Below are 17,024 nucleotides of genomic sequence, written 5' to 3' on the forward strand. Positions count from 1 at the left end.
AAGAGACCAGAGAGAAGACAAAGAGACCAGAGAGAAGACAAAGAGACCAGAGAGAAGACAAAGAGACCAGAGAGAAGACAAAGAGACCAAGAGAAGACAAAGAGACCAGAGAGAGGACAAAGAGACCAAGAGAAGACAAAGAGACCAAGAGAAGACAATGAGACCAGAGAGAGGACAAAGAGACCAGAGAGAAGACAAAGAGACCAGAGAGAAGACAAAGAGACCAGAGAGAAGACAAAGAGACCAAGAGAAGACAAAGAGACCAGAGAGAGGACAAAGAGACCAAGAGAAGACAAAGAGACCAGAGAGAAGACAATGAGACCAGAGAGAAGACAAAGAGACCAGAGAGAAGACAAAGAGACCAAGAGAAGACAAAGAGACCAGAGAGAAGACAAAGAGACCAGAGAGAAGACAATGAGACCAGAGAGAAGACAAAGAGACCAGAGAGAGGACAAAGAGACCAGAGAGAGGACAAAGAGACCAGAGAGAAGACAAAGAGACCAGAGAGAAGACAAAGAGACCAGAGAGAAGACAAAGAGACCAGAGAGAGGACAAAGAGACCAGAGAGAAGACAAAGAGACCAGAGAGAAGACAAAGAGACCAAGAGAAGACAAAGAGACCAGAGAGAAGACAAAGAGACCAGAGAGAAGACAAAGAGACCAGAGAGAGGACAATGAGACCAGAGAGAAGACAAAGAGACCAGAGAGAAGACAAAGAGACCAGAGAGAAGACAAAGAGACCAGAGAGAAGACAAAGAGACCAGAGAGAGGACAAAGAGACCAGGGAGAAGACAAAGAGACCAGAGAGAGGACAATGAGACCAGAGAGAAGACAAAGAGACCAGAGAGAAGACAAAGAGACCAGAGAGAAGACAAAGAGACCAGAGAGAGGACAAAGAGACCAGAGAGAAGACAAAGAGACCAGAGAGAGGACAAAGAGACCAGAGACGCCGCCTCCTGATTTACAAAGCCATAAATGACATGACCCCTCCCACCTCAAAGATGCTCTCGAACCATCTCATCCAATCAGAGCTCTTCACTCTCTAAATGCTGGTCCCAGAGTCTCTAAAAGCACAGTAGGAGGTGGAGTCCTGTCCATGTTAAAGAGGCGACACAGTCTCTTCATTTAAGTCCAGGCTTAAACGTTCCTCTTTGAAATGACTTATGGTCAGACCAGTTATAACAGAAACATAAACCCACAGCTTCAGCTCCGCTGCCCTAGCAGCAACTCTGGGGGAAGTATGAGCTCTGTCCTCTGATAAAGACTAGACACCAGTTCATGTTTGAGTTCTGGGGTCTCTGCTCGTGCTGGTCACATGTACCTGTCCTGTGGTGTTGGGATTGGCTCCTTCCTCCAGCAGCAGTTTGGCCACTTCAGTTCGTCCTTTGTAACAGGCCCAAGTCAGCGCCGTCCAACCGCCCTGAAACACACACTGTGTCAGACGCCCCTCCCACTGTGTCAGACGCCCCTCCCACTGTGTCAGACGCCCCTCCCACTGTGTCAGACGCCCCTCCCACTGTGTCAGACGCCCCTCCCACTGTGTCAGACGCCCCTCCCACTGTGTCAGACGCCCCTCCCACTGTGTCAGACGCCCCTCCCACTGTGTCAGACGCCCCTCCCACTGTGTCAGACGCCCCTCCCACTGTGTCCCATGCCCCTCCCACTGTGTCAGACGCCCCTCCCACTGTGTCCCATGCCCCTCCCACTGTGTCAGACGCCCCTCCCACTGTGTCAGACGCCCCTCCCACTGTGTCCCATGCCCCTCCCACTGTGTCAGACGCCCCTCCCACTGTGTCAGACGCCCCTCCCACTGTGTCAGACGCCCCTCCCAATGTGTCAGACGCCCCTCCCACTGTGTCAGACGCCCCTCCCACTGTGTCAGACGCCCCTCCCACTGTGTCAGACGCCCCTCCCACTGTGTCAGACGCCCCTCCCACTGTGTCAGACGCCCCTCCCACTGTGTCCCATGCCCCTCCCACTGTGTCAGACGCCCCTCCCACTGTGTCCCATGCCCCTCCCACTGTGTCAGACGCCCCTCCCACTGTGTCAGACGCCCCTCCCACTGTGTCCCATGCCCCTCCCACTGTGTCAGACGCCCCTCCCACTGTGTCAGACGCCCCTCCCACTGTGTCAGACGCCCCTCCCACTGTGTCAGACGCCCCTCCCAATGTGTCAGACGCCCCTCCCACTGTGTCAGACGCCCCTCCCACTGTGTCAGACGCCCCTCCCACTGTGTCAGACGCCCCTCCCACTGTGTCAGACGCCCCTCCCACTGTGTCAGACGCCCCTCCCACTGTGTCCCATGCCCCTCCCACTGTGTCAGACGCCCCTCCCACTGTGTCCCATGCCCCTCCCACTGTGTCAGACGCCCCTCCCACTGTGTCAGACGCCCCTCCCACTGTGTCCCATGCCCCTCCCACTGTGTCAGACGCCCCTCCCACTGTGTCAGACGCCCCTCCCACTGTGTCAGACGCCCCTCCCACTGTGTCAGACGCCCCTCCCAATGTGTCAGACGCCCCTCCCACTGTGTCAGACGCCCCTCCCACTGTGTCAGACGCCCCTCCCACTGTGTCAGACGCCCCTCCCATTGTGTCAGACGCCCCTCCCACTGTGTCCCATGCCCCTCCCACTGTGTCAGACGCCCCTCCCATTGTGTCAGACGCCCCTCCCACTGTGTCAGACGCCCCTCCCACTGTGTCAGACGCCCCTCCCATTGTGTCAGACGCCCCTCCCACTGTGTCAGATGCCCCTCCCATTGTGTCAGACGCCCCTCCCACTGTGTCAGACGCCCCTCCCACTGTGTCAGACGCCCCTCCCATTGTGTCAGACGCCCCTCCCACTGTGTCAGACGCCCCTCCCATTGTGTCAGACGCCCCTCCCACTGTGTCAGACGCCCCTCCCATTGTGTCAGACGCCCCTCCCACTGTGTCAGATGCCCCTCCCACTGTGTCAGACGCCCCTCCCACTGTGTCAGACGCCCCTCCCACTGTGTCAGACGCCCCTCCCATTGTGTCAGACGCCCCTCCCACTGTGTCAGACGCCCCTCCCATTGTGTCAGACGCCCCTCCCATTGTGTCAGACGCCCCTCCCACTGTGTCAGACGCCCCTCCCACTGTGTCAGATGCCCCTCCCATTGTGTCAGACGCCCCTCCCACTGTGTCAGACGCCCCTCCCACTGTGTCAGACGCCCCTCCCATTGTGTCAGACGCCCCTCCCACTGTGTCAGATGCCCCTCCCACTGTGTCAGACGCCCCTCCCATTGTGTCAGACGCCCCTCCCACTGTGTCAGATGCCCCTCCCACTGTGTCAGACGCCCCTCCTTCACCAGTTTTACTTCAGCTAGAAAATGTCATGTTGATTCTTTAAAAGTCTCTGTGATTTTTTTTGCATTTCCAGGGTAAAAATAGGCCTCAGGGTTAGCTTAGCGCCGGCCTCAGGGTTAGCTTAGCGCCGGCCTCAGGGTTAGCTTAGCGCCGGCCTCAGGGTTAGCTTAGCGCCGGCCTCAGGGTTACCTTAGCGCCGGCCTCAGGGTTAGCTTAGCGCCTGCCTCAGGGTTAGCTTAGCGCCTGCCTCAGGGTTAGCTTAGCGCCTGCCTCAGGGTGAGCTTAGCGCCGGCCTCAGGGTTAGCTTAGCGCCGGCCTCAGGGTTAGCTTAGCGCCTGCCTCAGGGTTAGCTTAGCGCCTGCCTCAGGGTGAGCTTAGCGCCGGCCTCAGGGTTAGCTTAGCGCCTGCCTCAGGGTTAGCTTAGCGCCTGCCTCAGGGTTAGCTTAGCGCCTGCCTCAGGGTTAGCTTAGCGCCTGCCTCAGGGTTAGCTTAGCGCCTGCCTCAGGGTTAGCTTAGCGCCTGCCTCAGGGTTAGCTTAGCGCCTGCCTCAGGGTTAGCTTCGCGCCTGCCTCAGGGTTAGCTTCGCGCCTGCCTCAGGGTTAGCTTAGCGCCTGCCTCAGGGTTAGCTTCGCGCCTGCCTCAGGGTTAGCTTAGCGCCTGCCTCAGGGTTAGCTTCGCATTCATGTTCCACTGAGACTTTAGGTTTTAGTTTATACGCTTTTATTCCCTCGCTCCTCCCATTGCTCCTCCCATGATGCCTCGCTCCTCCTCACTCCTCCCATGATGCCTCGCTCCTCCTCACTCCTCCCATGATGCCTCGCTCCTTCCATTGCTCCTCCCATGATGCATGGCTCCTCCCCTTGCTCCTCCCCTCACCATATCGCGGTGCTCGATGTAGGCGCTGTTCTCCAGAAGCTCCTTCACCACGTCCAGATGCCCTTCCTTAGCCGCCGAGATCAGAGCTGACCAACAATCCTGAGGAACACACACACACACACACACACAGAGACACAACACACACACAGACACACACACAACACACACACACACACCTGTGAGCAGGTCACCACAGCAACAGACCTGTGTTTCCATGGAGACAACCTCCAGGGAAACATGTCTGTGATTTTCATCACAAAGAACAAACGTTTGTGATTCGTGTTCCATATGAAGCAGCCAATCTGACATCAGTATTATATTATATATATTATATATATATATATATATGTACATACAGGGTTCAGAATAAGCGGCATCGCAAAATGCAACGCAATTTCTCTCAAATGTGATGCGTTCGTATCATTCGCAGCTTTTGCGACACAAAAATGTGTTTAATTGTATCACCAAAACGCCTAAAAGTACTGATCACTGTCAATCCATCGCCAACAATGACATGACACATGTAGGACGCTGTGTGGACATGACACATGTAGGACACTGTGTGGACATGACACATGTAGGACGCTGTGTGGACATGACACATGTAGGACGCTGTGAGGACATGACACATGTAGGACGCTGTGTGGACATGACACATGTAGGACGCTGTGTGGACATGACACATGTAGGACGCTGTGTGGACATGACACATGTAGGACGCTGTGTGGACATGACACATGTAGGACACTGTGTGGACATGACACATGTAGGACGCTGTGTGGACATGACACATGTAGGACACTGTGTGGACATGACACGTGTAGGACGCTGTGTGGACATGACACATGTAGGACGCTGTGTGGACATGACACATGTAGGACACTGTGTGGACATGACACATGTAGGACGCTGTGTGGACATGACACATGTAGGACGCTGTAGGACGCTGTGTGGACATGACACATGTAGGACGCTGTGTGGTCATGACACATGTAGGACGCTGTGTGGTCATGACACATGTAGGACGCTGTGAGGATATGACACATGTAGGACACTGTGAGGACATGACACATGTAGGACGCTGTGTGGACATGACACATGTAGGACGCTGTGTGGACATGACACATGTAGGACGCTGTGAGGACATGACACATGTAGGACGCTGTGTTGACATGACACATGTAGGACGCTGTGGACATGACACATGTAGGACGCTGTGAGGACATGACACATGTAGGACGCTGTGAGGACATGACACATGTAGGACACTGTGAGGACATGACACATGTAGGACGCTGTGTGGACATGACACATGTAGGACGCTGTGTGGACATGACACATGTAGGACGCTGTGTGGACATGACACATGTAGGACGCTGTGTGGACATGACACATGTAGGACGCTGTGTGGACATGACACATGTAGGACGCTGTAGGACGCTGTGTGGACATGACACATGTAGGACGCTGTGTGGTCATGACACATGTAGGACGCTGTGTGGACATGACACATGTAGGACGCTGTGTGGACATGACACATGTAGGACGCTGTGAGGACATGACACATGTAGGACGCTGTGTGGACATGACACATGTAGGACGCTGTGTGGACATGACACATGTAGGACGCTGTGTGGACATGACACGTGTAGGACGCTGTGTGGACATGACACGTGTAGGACGCTGTGTGGACATGACACGTGTAGGACGCTGTGTGGACATGACACATGTAGGACGCTGTGTGGACATGACACGTGTAGGACGCTGTGTGGACATGACACGTGTAGGACGCTGTGTGGACATGACACATGTAGGACACTGTGTGGACATGACACGTGTAGGACGCTGTGTGGACATGACACGTGTAGGACGCTGTTGTCACAGATCAGAGTCTGAAAGTGGGAGGAGCCACGTGCGCTAAAGTTTGCGTCAGATTCAGACTCTGAGGTCAGAGGTCAATAACTCCTAAACACTAAAGTCTTTGCAGATCATTCACATAAAATATTCATATTTACACTGCAGTGACACGACCTGTTTTTAATAATCAGATGAGTATTTTGGGCTCAGCCAATCACACGCTCCGAATGTGCAGCTGGAGCCGAGAGGAGACGAGTACTTAGGGAGCGTCATCAAATAGCAAAACGAAAAATGGAATGGAACAATTTGATTTGATAAGGCCATATGACTTTGTGTTGATTAATTTGTTCAACAATTAATTTTATTTGCAAGTTTTAATAAAAAAGATTTTTTTTTAAAAAAGTGTTTAAAAGTTAATTTGTTAAGAGTTTTCTTTAACCTCTTCCCATCCTCCTGAGGCCGGTGCATTTTCTATATCTCAAATATTCTCTTACATCATCACTTTTATTTCCTGGTCAATACCATAAGTTATACATCATTTTAAAGATTATTTTCTCAACAAAACAAATATTTCATTGATTTACATTGAATAATTTGCCCCAAGAAGCAATTGCCAATAGTTTGTGAGAAAGTCTCAACTTTTACAAACTCATGTCCTGTTTGTGTTTATGACGGAGGAAACGGCTTTAATTCTGTTCATCCTTGTGCTCAGTCTGTCCGTAAAGAACCATTGAACAACAATATACACTTGTGTTTTTACTGAAGTTTTCACATTTCCAGATATTGTCAAGTAAACAAACTTTTCTTTGTTTCTCGCCGGACGAGAATGCGCTTGTCCGGCGCATTTCTCCGTCCATAACAAATGACCTGTTTGACCTATAAAATAATGTTGGATATCCTTCTTTTCCTCAGACTGTTAGCTACAGAATGAGACCATCCACGAATTTTTCTGTCCACGGGTTTGTTTGCTTCAGCCTCCGCAAAAATAAATGCGCCGCTTGCGACGCACATGGATTCCACTGTTTACATCTAAATAGCGCCGCGTGCTAGTGACGTAGCAGAATTTGAATGACATATTATTCTAGCCAATAACAATAGCTTTAGAAAGAGGAGCGGGACACAGAATCTTCTGTATTCTCGTGCGTAAGGCTCCGGGAAGGCTGTAAAGAGCCAGATTTCTCGGCAGGATTTTGCGCATAACGTTTTCTGATTTTATTAGCCTTTTGGACGTGCATTTTGTTAGATATATGTATTATTATACCAATATAAAAATAAAATAAAAATATTATATATTTTTTTTTTTTTAACCTCTATATGGGAAATTCATGGTTAAACTTATATTTACACATTTTCACATACATTGTTTTTAGCAGTTATAATAGGTATTAGTGGCCTACAAAACATCTAAATGTATGTTTTATGATCATAGAGGAGCTAAAATTGTAATAAAACAGTTTGGCACATATTTGGATCACTTGTTCCCAATATACTTTTTGATACAAAAAGGTCAAAGCACCAAAATGCTTCTGTTCCTAGAGATCTGAAACTTGACACAGTTGTTGTCATGACAACAGCATGTGCAGTGAACAGCATAAACACAATGAAGTATGTCCTGCTCAGGACCTTTACAAATGGACAATATTCAGGCGAGACTAAAAAAGGATGTTTTGTTTATGTTTGTGCTTCTGTGGTGTAAGTTCTGAAGCCCTGACAGTGTCATAGTGTCATGTGCACATCTGCAGAAACTAGAAGGCCTAAGCTTTCTAATGATGCATCACACTCACATGTGGAACATAAGATCCTCTCTGACCAGTGTGCACAGGTCTGACCAGTGTGCACAGGTCTGACCAGTGTGCACAGGTCTGACCAGTGTGCACAGGTCTGACCAGTGTGCACAGGTCTGACCAGTGTGCACAGGTCTTACCAGTGTGCACAGGTCTGACCAGTGTGCACAGGTCTGACCAGTGTGCACAGGGCCAAAGAGGCAGGTGGAAACAGGTTAATAGAATGTTTACAAATACATTTTAAATAAATAATTGTGTTGTATCAATGGAAAATATTGATTGTTTGTCACTTTCGTGTTTTGCTCTGCAATTATGAAATTGCTAAACAAATTTCGAAAAATTAACGGATTGTTTAGCAGCTTCTGCTGCACAAGGGAAAATCCTTAATCTGAGCTCTGTGTATATATATATATATATATATATATATATATATATATATATATATATATATATATATATATATATATATATATATATATATATATATATATATATATATATATATATATATATATATATATATACATATATATATATTATATATATATATATATATATATATATATATATATATATATATATATATATATATATGTATATATATGTGAGAACTTTATTTCAAAGCCTCAGTCTTAATTCTGTTAGATCTGATGCTGCTTTTGACACTGTCGATCATGGGATCCTCTTACAGAGACTAGAGGACTGGGTGGGCATCACTGGCACTGCCCTAAACTGGTTAAGGTCCTATCTGGAAGACAGGAAGTACTTTGTTGAAATTGGTAGCTGTGTCTCAGACCACATGACCCTGACCTGTGGAGTGCCCCAAGGGTCAGTCCTGGGTCCCCTTCTGTTCAACCTCTACATGCTGCCGTTAGGTCAGTTGATATGCAGTGAAAATGTGTCCTATCACAATTATGCAGACGACACTCAGATCTATGTTTCACTGTCGGCAGGTGACTATGGACCAGTGGATTCACTCTGTCACTGCATCCAACAGATCAGTTTGTGGATGCAAAACAACTTTCTCCAGCTGAACTCAGACAAGACTGAAATAATCGTTTTTGTCACAGAAACAAAGAGAAAGTGTTAGCGGTCACCTCCAGAGTCTCGCTCTAAAACCTACAAACCAAATTATAAATCTGGGGGTAATAATGGACTCAGACTTGAACTTTAATAGCCACGTCAAATCAATAACATCAGCAGCTTTTTACCATCTAAAAAACATTGCCAAAATCAAAAATATAGTGTCAAAACCAGATTTAGAGAGACTTATCCATGCGTTTGTCTCCAGTAGATTAGACTACTGTAACGGCCTGCTCACTGGTCTCTCCAAACGAGCTGTAAAACAGCTGCAGTACATCCAGAACGCTGCTGCTCGGGTCCTGACCAGAACCAGGAAGTATGAGCACATTAGTCCTGTTCTCAGGTCTCTGCACTGCCCCCTGTGGCTCAGAGAATAGACTTTAAAGCAGCTCTGCTTGTGTACAAGTCTCTCCATGGCCTAGCACCAATGTACATCTTGGATATGTTAGTGCCATATGAACCATCTCGGACTCTGAGGACCTCAGGGACCGGCCTCCTGCTGGTGCCAGAGTCAGGACAAAACATGGGGAATCTGCGTTTCAGTTTTATGCAGCTAAAATCTGGAACAGTCTTCCTGAAGATGTGAGACAGGCTTCTACTCTGACAATGTTCAAATCTAAGCTAAAAACAGTTTTGTTTAGCTGCGCATATGACTAAAAGGATTTTTTCTTTGCACTCTTCTCTTTTGTTTGTGATTTTATTAGTTTAGAAAATCAGTTGGATTGATAATTTTTAATTTAGTTAATTTTATTGTATTTCTGTAATTTCTTTGTGATTTGAATGCATTTTTCCTGCTGTGAAGCACTTTGAATTGCCTTGTGTATGAAATGTGCTCTACAAATAAACTTGCCTTGCCTTAATATTTCAACTTCAACTCACACTGTGTTTGATTTAATGATATTTAAATGATTAACATGATGATCACATGATGATCACATGATGATCACATGACGTCCTCACCACGTCGTCCAGGTTGACGTTGGCTCCTCGACGGATCAGCTCCTGGACGATGTCCAGACTTCCCTGCTCAGCCGCCAGCATCAGAGGAGTCTGACCGTTCTACAACACACACACACAACACACACACACACACACAACATGAGAGTCTGACCGTTCTACAACACACACACACAACACACACACACACACACACAACATGAGAGTCTGACCGTTCTACAACACACACACACAACACACACACATAACATGAGAGTCTGACCGTTCTACAACACACACACACACAACACACACACACAACATGAGAGTCTGACCGTTCTACAACACACACACACAACACACACACACACACACACACAACATGAGAGTCTGACCGTTCTACAACACACACACACACAACACACACACATAACATGAGAGTCTGACCGTTCTACAACACACACACACACAACACACACACATAACATGAGAGTCTGACCGTTCTACAACACACACACACACAACACACACACACAACATGAGAGTCTGACCGTTCTACAACACACACACACACAACACACACACATAACATGAGAGTCTGACCGTTCTACAACACACACACACACAACACACACACATAACATGAGAGTCTGACCGTTCTACAACACACACACACACAACACACACACACAACATGAGAGTCTGACCATAACAGCATCATAGCAGTTAGCTTACGTTGCTGCACATGTTCATGGTCATAAATGCTAACGCTAATAACATGACAGTTAGCTTACGTCGCTGCACATGTTCATGGTCATAGATGCTAACGATAATAGCATGACAGTTAGCTTACGTCGCTGCACATGTTCATGGTCATAGATGCTAACGCTAATAGCATGACAGTTAGCTTACGTCGCTGCACATGTTCATGGTCATAGATGCTAACGCTAATAGCATGACAGTTAGCTTACGTCGCTGCACATGTTCATGGTCATAGATGCTAACGCTAATAGCATAACAGTTAGCTTACGTCGCTGCACATGTTCATGGTCATAAATGCTAACGCTAATAGCATGACAGTTAGCTTACATCGCTGCACATGTTCATGGTCATGAATGCTAACGATAATAGCATGACAGTTAGCTTACATCGCTGCACATCTTCATGGTCATAAATGCTAACGATAATAGCATGACAGTTAGCTTACGTCGCTGCACATATTCAGAGTCATAAATGCTAATGCTAATAGCATGACAGTTATCTTACGTCGCTGCACATGTTCATGGTCGTAGATGCTAACGCTAATAGCATGACAGTTAGCTTACGTCGCTGCACATGTTCATGGTCATAAATGCTAACGATAATAGCATGACAGTAAGCTTACGTCGCTGCACATATTCAGAGTCATAAATGCTAATGCTAATAGCATGACAGTTATCTTACGTCGCTGCACATGTTCATGGTCGTAGATGCTAACGCTAATAGCATGACAGTTAGCTTACGTCGCTGCACATGTTCATGGTCATAAATGCTAACGATAATAGCATGACAGTAAGCTTACGTCGCTGCACATGTTCATGGTCATACATGCTAACGATAATAGCATGACAGTTAGCTTACGTTGCTGCACATGTTTAGTCATAAATGCTAACGCTAATAGCATGACAGTTATCTTACGTCGCTGCACATGTTCATGGTCATAGATGCTAACGATAATAGCATGACAGTTAGCTTACGTCGCTGCACATGTTCATGGTCATAAATGCTAACGATAATAGCATGACAGTTAGCTTACGTCGCTGCACATATTCAGAGTCATAAATGCTAATGCTAGTAGCATGACAGTTAGCTTACGTCGCTGCACATGTTCATGGTCGTAGATGCTAACGCTAATAGCATGACAGTTAGCTTACGTCGCTGCACATGTTCATGGTCATAAATGCTAACGATAATAGCATGACAGTAAGCTTACGTCGCTGCACATGTTCATGGTCATACATGCTAACGATAATAGCATGACAGTTAGCTTACGTCGCTGCACATGTTTAGTCATAAATGCTAACGCTAATAGCATGACAGTTATCTTACGTCGCTGCACATGTTCATGGTCATAGATGCTAACGATAATAGCATGACAGTTAGCTTACGTCGCTGCACATGTTCATGGTCATAAATGCTAACGATAATAGCATGACAGTTAGCTTACGTTGCTGCACATGTTCATGGTCATAGATGCTAACGATAATAGCATGACAGTTAGCTTACGTCGCTGCACATGTTCATGGTCATAGATGCTAACGCTAATAGCATGACAGTTAGCTTACGTCGCTGCACATGTTCATGGTCATAGATGCTAACGCTAATAGCATGACAGTTAGCTTACGTAGCTGCACATGTTCATGGTCATAGATGCTAACGCTAATAGCATAACAGTTAGCTTACGTCGCTGCACATGTTCATGGTCATAAATGCTAACGCTAATAGCATGACAGTTAGCTTACATCGCTGCACATGTTCATGGTCATGAATGCTAACGATAATAGCATGACAGTTAGCTTACATCGCTGCACATCTTCATGGTCATAAATGCTAACGATAATAGCATGACAGTTAGCTTACGTCGCTGCACATATTCAGAGTCATTAAATGCTAATGCTAATAGCATGACAGTTATCTTACGTCGCTGCACATGTTCATGGTCGTAGATGCTAACGCTAATAGCATGACAGTTAGCTTACGTCGCTGCACATGTTCATGGTCATAAATGCTAACGATAATAGCATGACAGTAAGCTTACGTCGCTGCACATGTTCATGGTCATACATGCTAACGATAATAGCATGACAGTTAGCTTACGTTGCTGCACATGTTTAGTCATAAATGCTAACGCTAATAGCATGACAGTTATCTTACGTCGCTGCACATGTTCATGGTCATAGATGCTAACGATAATAGCATGACAGTTAGCTTACGTCGCTGCACATGTTCATGGTCATAAATGCTAACGATAATAGCATGACAGTTAGCTTACGTCGCTGCACATGTTCATGGTCATAAATGCTAACGATAATAGCATGACAGTTAGCTTACGTCGCTGCACATGTTCATGGTCATAAATGCTAATGATAATAGCATGACAGTTAGCTTACGTCGCTGCACATGTTTAGTCATAAATGCTAACGCTAATAGCATGACAGTTAGCTTACGTCACTGCACATGTTCATGGTCATAGATGCTAACGCTAATAGCATGACAGTTAGCTTACGTCGCTGCATATGTTCAGGGTCATAGATGCTAACGCTAATAGCATGACAGTTAGCTTACGTCGCTGCACATGTTCATGGTCATAGATGCTAACGCTAATAGCATGACAGTTAGCTTACGTCGCTGCACATATTCAGAGTCATAAATGCTAATGCTAATAGCATGACAGTTATCTTACGTCGCTGCACATGTTCATGGTCGTAGATGCTAACGCTAATAGCATGACAGTTAGCTTACGTCGCTGCACAGGTTCATGGTCATAAATGCTAACGATAATAGCATGACAGTTAGCTTACGTCGCTGCACATGTTTAGTCATAAATGCTAACGCTAATAGCATGACAGTTAGCTTACGTCGCTGCACATGTTCATGGTCATAGATGCTAACGCTAATAGCATGACAGTTAGCTTACGTCGCTGCACATGTTCAGGGTCATAGATGCTAACGCTAATAGCATGACAGTTAGCTTACGTCGCTGCACATGTTCATGGACATAGATGCTAACGCTAATAGCATGACAGTTAGCTTACGTCGCTGCACATGTTCATGGTCATAGATGCTAACGCTAATAGCATGACAGTTAGCTTACGTAGCTGCACATGTTCATGGTCATAAATGCTAACGATAATAGCATGACAGTTAGCTTACTTCCTATAAGTGATCTGTTCTTCTGTATCTATCTCTGTATCTACCTGCGTTGCACCAATGAAATTTCCCCATGTGGGACAATAAAGGAATATCTTATCTTATCTTATCTTACGTCGCTGCACATGTTCATGGTCATAGATGCTAACGCTAATAGCATGACAGTTAGCTTACGTCGCTGCACATGTTCATGGTCATAAATGATAACGATAATAGCGTGACAGTTAGCTTACGTCGCTGCACATGTTCAGTCATAAATGCTAACGATAATAGCATGACAGTTAGCTTACGTCGCTGCGCATGTTTAGTCATTAATGCTCACGCTAATAGCATGACAGTTATCTTACGTCGCTGCACATGTTCATGGTCATATATGCTAACGCTAATAGCATGACAGTTAGCTTACGTCGCTGCACATGTTCATGGTCATAGATGCTAACGATAATAGCATGACAGTTAGCTTACGTCGCTGCACATGTTCATGGTCATAGATGCTAACGCTAATAGCATGACAGTTAGCTTACGTCGCTGCACATGTTCATGGTCATAGATGCTAACGCTAATAGCATGACAGTTAGCTTACGTCGCTGCACATGTTCATGGTCATAGATGCTAACGCTAATAGCATAACAGTTAGCTTACGTCGCTGCACATGTTCATGGTCATAAATGCTAACGCTAATAGCATGACAGTTAGCTTACATCGCTGCACATGTTCATGGTCATGAATGCTAACGATAATAGCATGACAGTTAGCTTACATCGCTGCACATCTTCATGGTCATAAATGCTAACGATAATAGCATGACAGTTAGCTTACGTCGCTGCACATATTCAGAGTCATAAATGCTAATGCTAATAGCATGACAGTTATCTTACGTCGCTGCACATGTTCATGGTCGTAGATGCTAACGCTAATAGCATGACAGTTAGCTTACGTCGCTGCACATGTTCATGTTCATAAATGATAACGATAATAGCATGACAGTTAGCTTACGTCGCTGCACATGTTCAGTCATAAATGCTAACGCTAATAGCATGACAGTTAGCTTACGTCGCTGCACATGTTCATGGTCATAAATGCTAACGCTAATAGCATGACAGTTAGTTTACGTCACTGCACACATTACGTCATAAGGCGCTGGTACAGCTGGCAGCCCGGTGTAAACGCTCTCTCTTCTTTCTCACACTTATTGTGCTTTATCTCCTATATTTTGTAAATATAGTTAGTATATTTTTTCTATTTTACTGTACGATAGGGACACGCGCTGGAATAGTTTTTTAATTCAACTGTTTTGGACTTTTTTCGGCTGGATTTGAGCGTTTTTCGTTGCGTTCGTTGTGTTGTTGTGACGTGAGCTAGCTCCGAGCGAGCCCACCAGCCCCCCCCCCCCGCGCCCTCCGGCCGCGCTAAAGTACGGCGTGTCGTCGGTACACGTTTATATACACGTTTATATGAAAGAGGAACTTCACGAATGATCGGGACACGCACTGGAATCGCTTTAAATTAACTTGTTTTGACTTTATTCGGCTGGATTGAGTGTTTTCGTCGTGTCGTTGCGATGTGTCTTGGCTCTGAGTCCCCCGGCTCCGGCCCCGCCCCCCGGCTCCGGCCCCGCCCCCCGGCTCCGGCCCCGCCCCCCGGCTCCGGCCCCGCCCCCCGGCCTGCGCCGTACCGGGTTTACACAAAGGAGGAACTGATGAAACTGCGGAGAACAGTCGTCTTACCGGAGATCGTCACGTTATCCCGTCGCAATACTGACCTAACCTAATACTGATGTGCAATTCTGTCATATGTGCAATTACTGTTGGAATTCATGTGCAATCTATGTGCTGTCGTGACACATATTCATGTGCAATTACTGTCGGGATCACATGCAATGGTATTTATTTATTTATTTGTCTATGGGAGTTTTTATTTATTTATAGGAGATCTTCTACTGAAAGTGTTTTTCAGACTTCCTATAAGTGATCTGTTCTTGTGGATCTACCTCTGTATCTACCTGCGTTGCACCAATGAAATTTCCCCATGTGGGACAATAAAGGAATATCTTATCTTATTCAGAGTCATAAATGCTAACGCTAATAGCATGACAGTTAGCTTACGTCACTGCACATGTTCATGGTCATAAATGCTAACGCTAATAGCATGACAGTTAGCTTACGTCACTGCACATGTTCATGGTCATAGATGCTAACGCTAATAGCATCATAGTCGTTAGCTTACGTCGCTGCGGCCGTCCACCTCCTTGTACCGCTCCAGATGAGCCTTGAGTCCAGACAGGTTCTCCTCCTCCACCAGAACAAACAGGTTCTGGATGGCCAGAGTGGTCATCTTTATGGACGTCGTGGTGTCCATGTCTGCCAGAGGTCCACCAGGTCCACCAGGTCCACCAGGTCCACCAGGTCCACCAGGTCCACCAGGTCCACCAGGTCCACCAGGTCCACCAGGTCCAAGAGATCAAAGAGGTCTACCAGAAGGACAAGAAACAAGTCTAAAGCAGGTCAAAAGCGGGACTAAAGAAGGTCTAAAGCAGGACTAAAGCAGGACTAAAGCAGGACTAAAGCGGGACTAAAGCGGGTCTAAAGAAGGTCTAAAGCAGGACTAAAGCAGGACTAAAGCAGGACTAAAGCAGGACTAAAGCAGGTCTAAAGCAGGACTAAAGCAGGACTAAAGAAGGTCTAAAGCAGGACTAAAGCAGGACTAAAGCAGGACTAAAGCAGGTCTAAAGCAGGACTAAAGCAGGACTAAAGCAGGACTAAAGCGGGACTAAAGCGGGACTAAAGCGGGTCTAAAGCAGGACTAAAGCAGGACTAAAGCAGGACTAAAGAAGGTCTAAAGCAGGACTAAAGCAGGACTAAAGCAGGACTAAAGCGGGACTAAAGCGGGTCTAAAGAAGGTCTAAAGCAGGACTAAAGCAGGACTAAAGCAGGACTAAAGCAGGACTAAAGCAGGTCTAAAGCAGGACTAAAGCAGGACTAAAGAAGGTCTAAAGCAGGACTAAAGCAGGACTAAAGCAGGACTAAAGCAGGTCTAAAGCAGGACTAAAGCAGGACTAAAGCAGGACTAAAGCGGGACTAAAGCGGGACTAAAGCGGGTCTAAAGCAGGACTAAAGCAGGACTAAAGCAGGACTAAAGCAGGTCTAAAGCAGGTCTAAAGCAGGTCTAAAGCAGGACTAAAGCAGGACTAAAGCAGGACTAAAGCAGGACTAAAGCAGGACTAAAGCGGGTCTAAAGCGGGTCTAAAGCGGGACTAA

The 17,024-nt window shown here is 46.5% G+C and overlaps 1 protein-coding gene across 1 annotated transcript in view; it reads right to left on the reverse strand.

The window, feature by feature from the left end:
- Positions 1 to 16,133, reverse strand: part of LOC140379595 (kinase D-interacting substrate of 220 kDa B-like) — a 219,615-nt gene extending 203,482 nt beyond the window's left edge. Inside the window, exons 1-4 of the mRNA XM_072464278.1 lie at positions 15,994 to 16,133; positions 9,883 to 9,981; positions 4,199 to 4,297; positions 1,321 to 1,419 (exon numbers count right to left, since the gene is read on the reverse strand). Coding sequence (XP_072320379.1) covers positions 1,321 to 1,419; positions 4,199 to 4,297; positions 9,883 to 9,981; positions 15,994 to 16,125 — 429 coding nt within the window. The 5' untranslated portion in view covers positions 16,126 to 16,133. The remainder of the gene's footprint in view (positions 1 to 1,320; positions 1,420 to 4,198; positions 4,298 to 9,882; positions 9,982 to 15,993) is intronic.
- Positions 16,134 to 17,024: the final 891 nt, after the last annotated feature.

The sequence above is a fragment of the Eucyclogobius newberryi genome, unplaced genomic scaffold (assembly GCF_026437365.1).
Source record: "Eucyclogobius newberryi isolate DKJ021-1_F unplaced genomic scaffold, fEucNew1.0.hap1 SCAF_43, whole genome shotgun sequence".
NCBI lineage: Eukaryota > Metazoa > Chordata > Actinopteri > Gobiiformes > Gobiidae > Eucyclogobius > Eucyclogobius newberryi.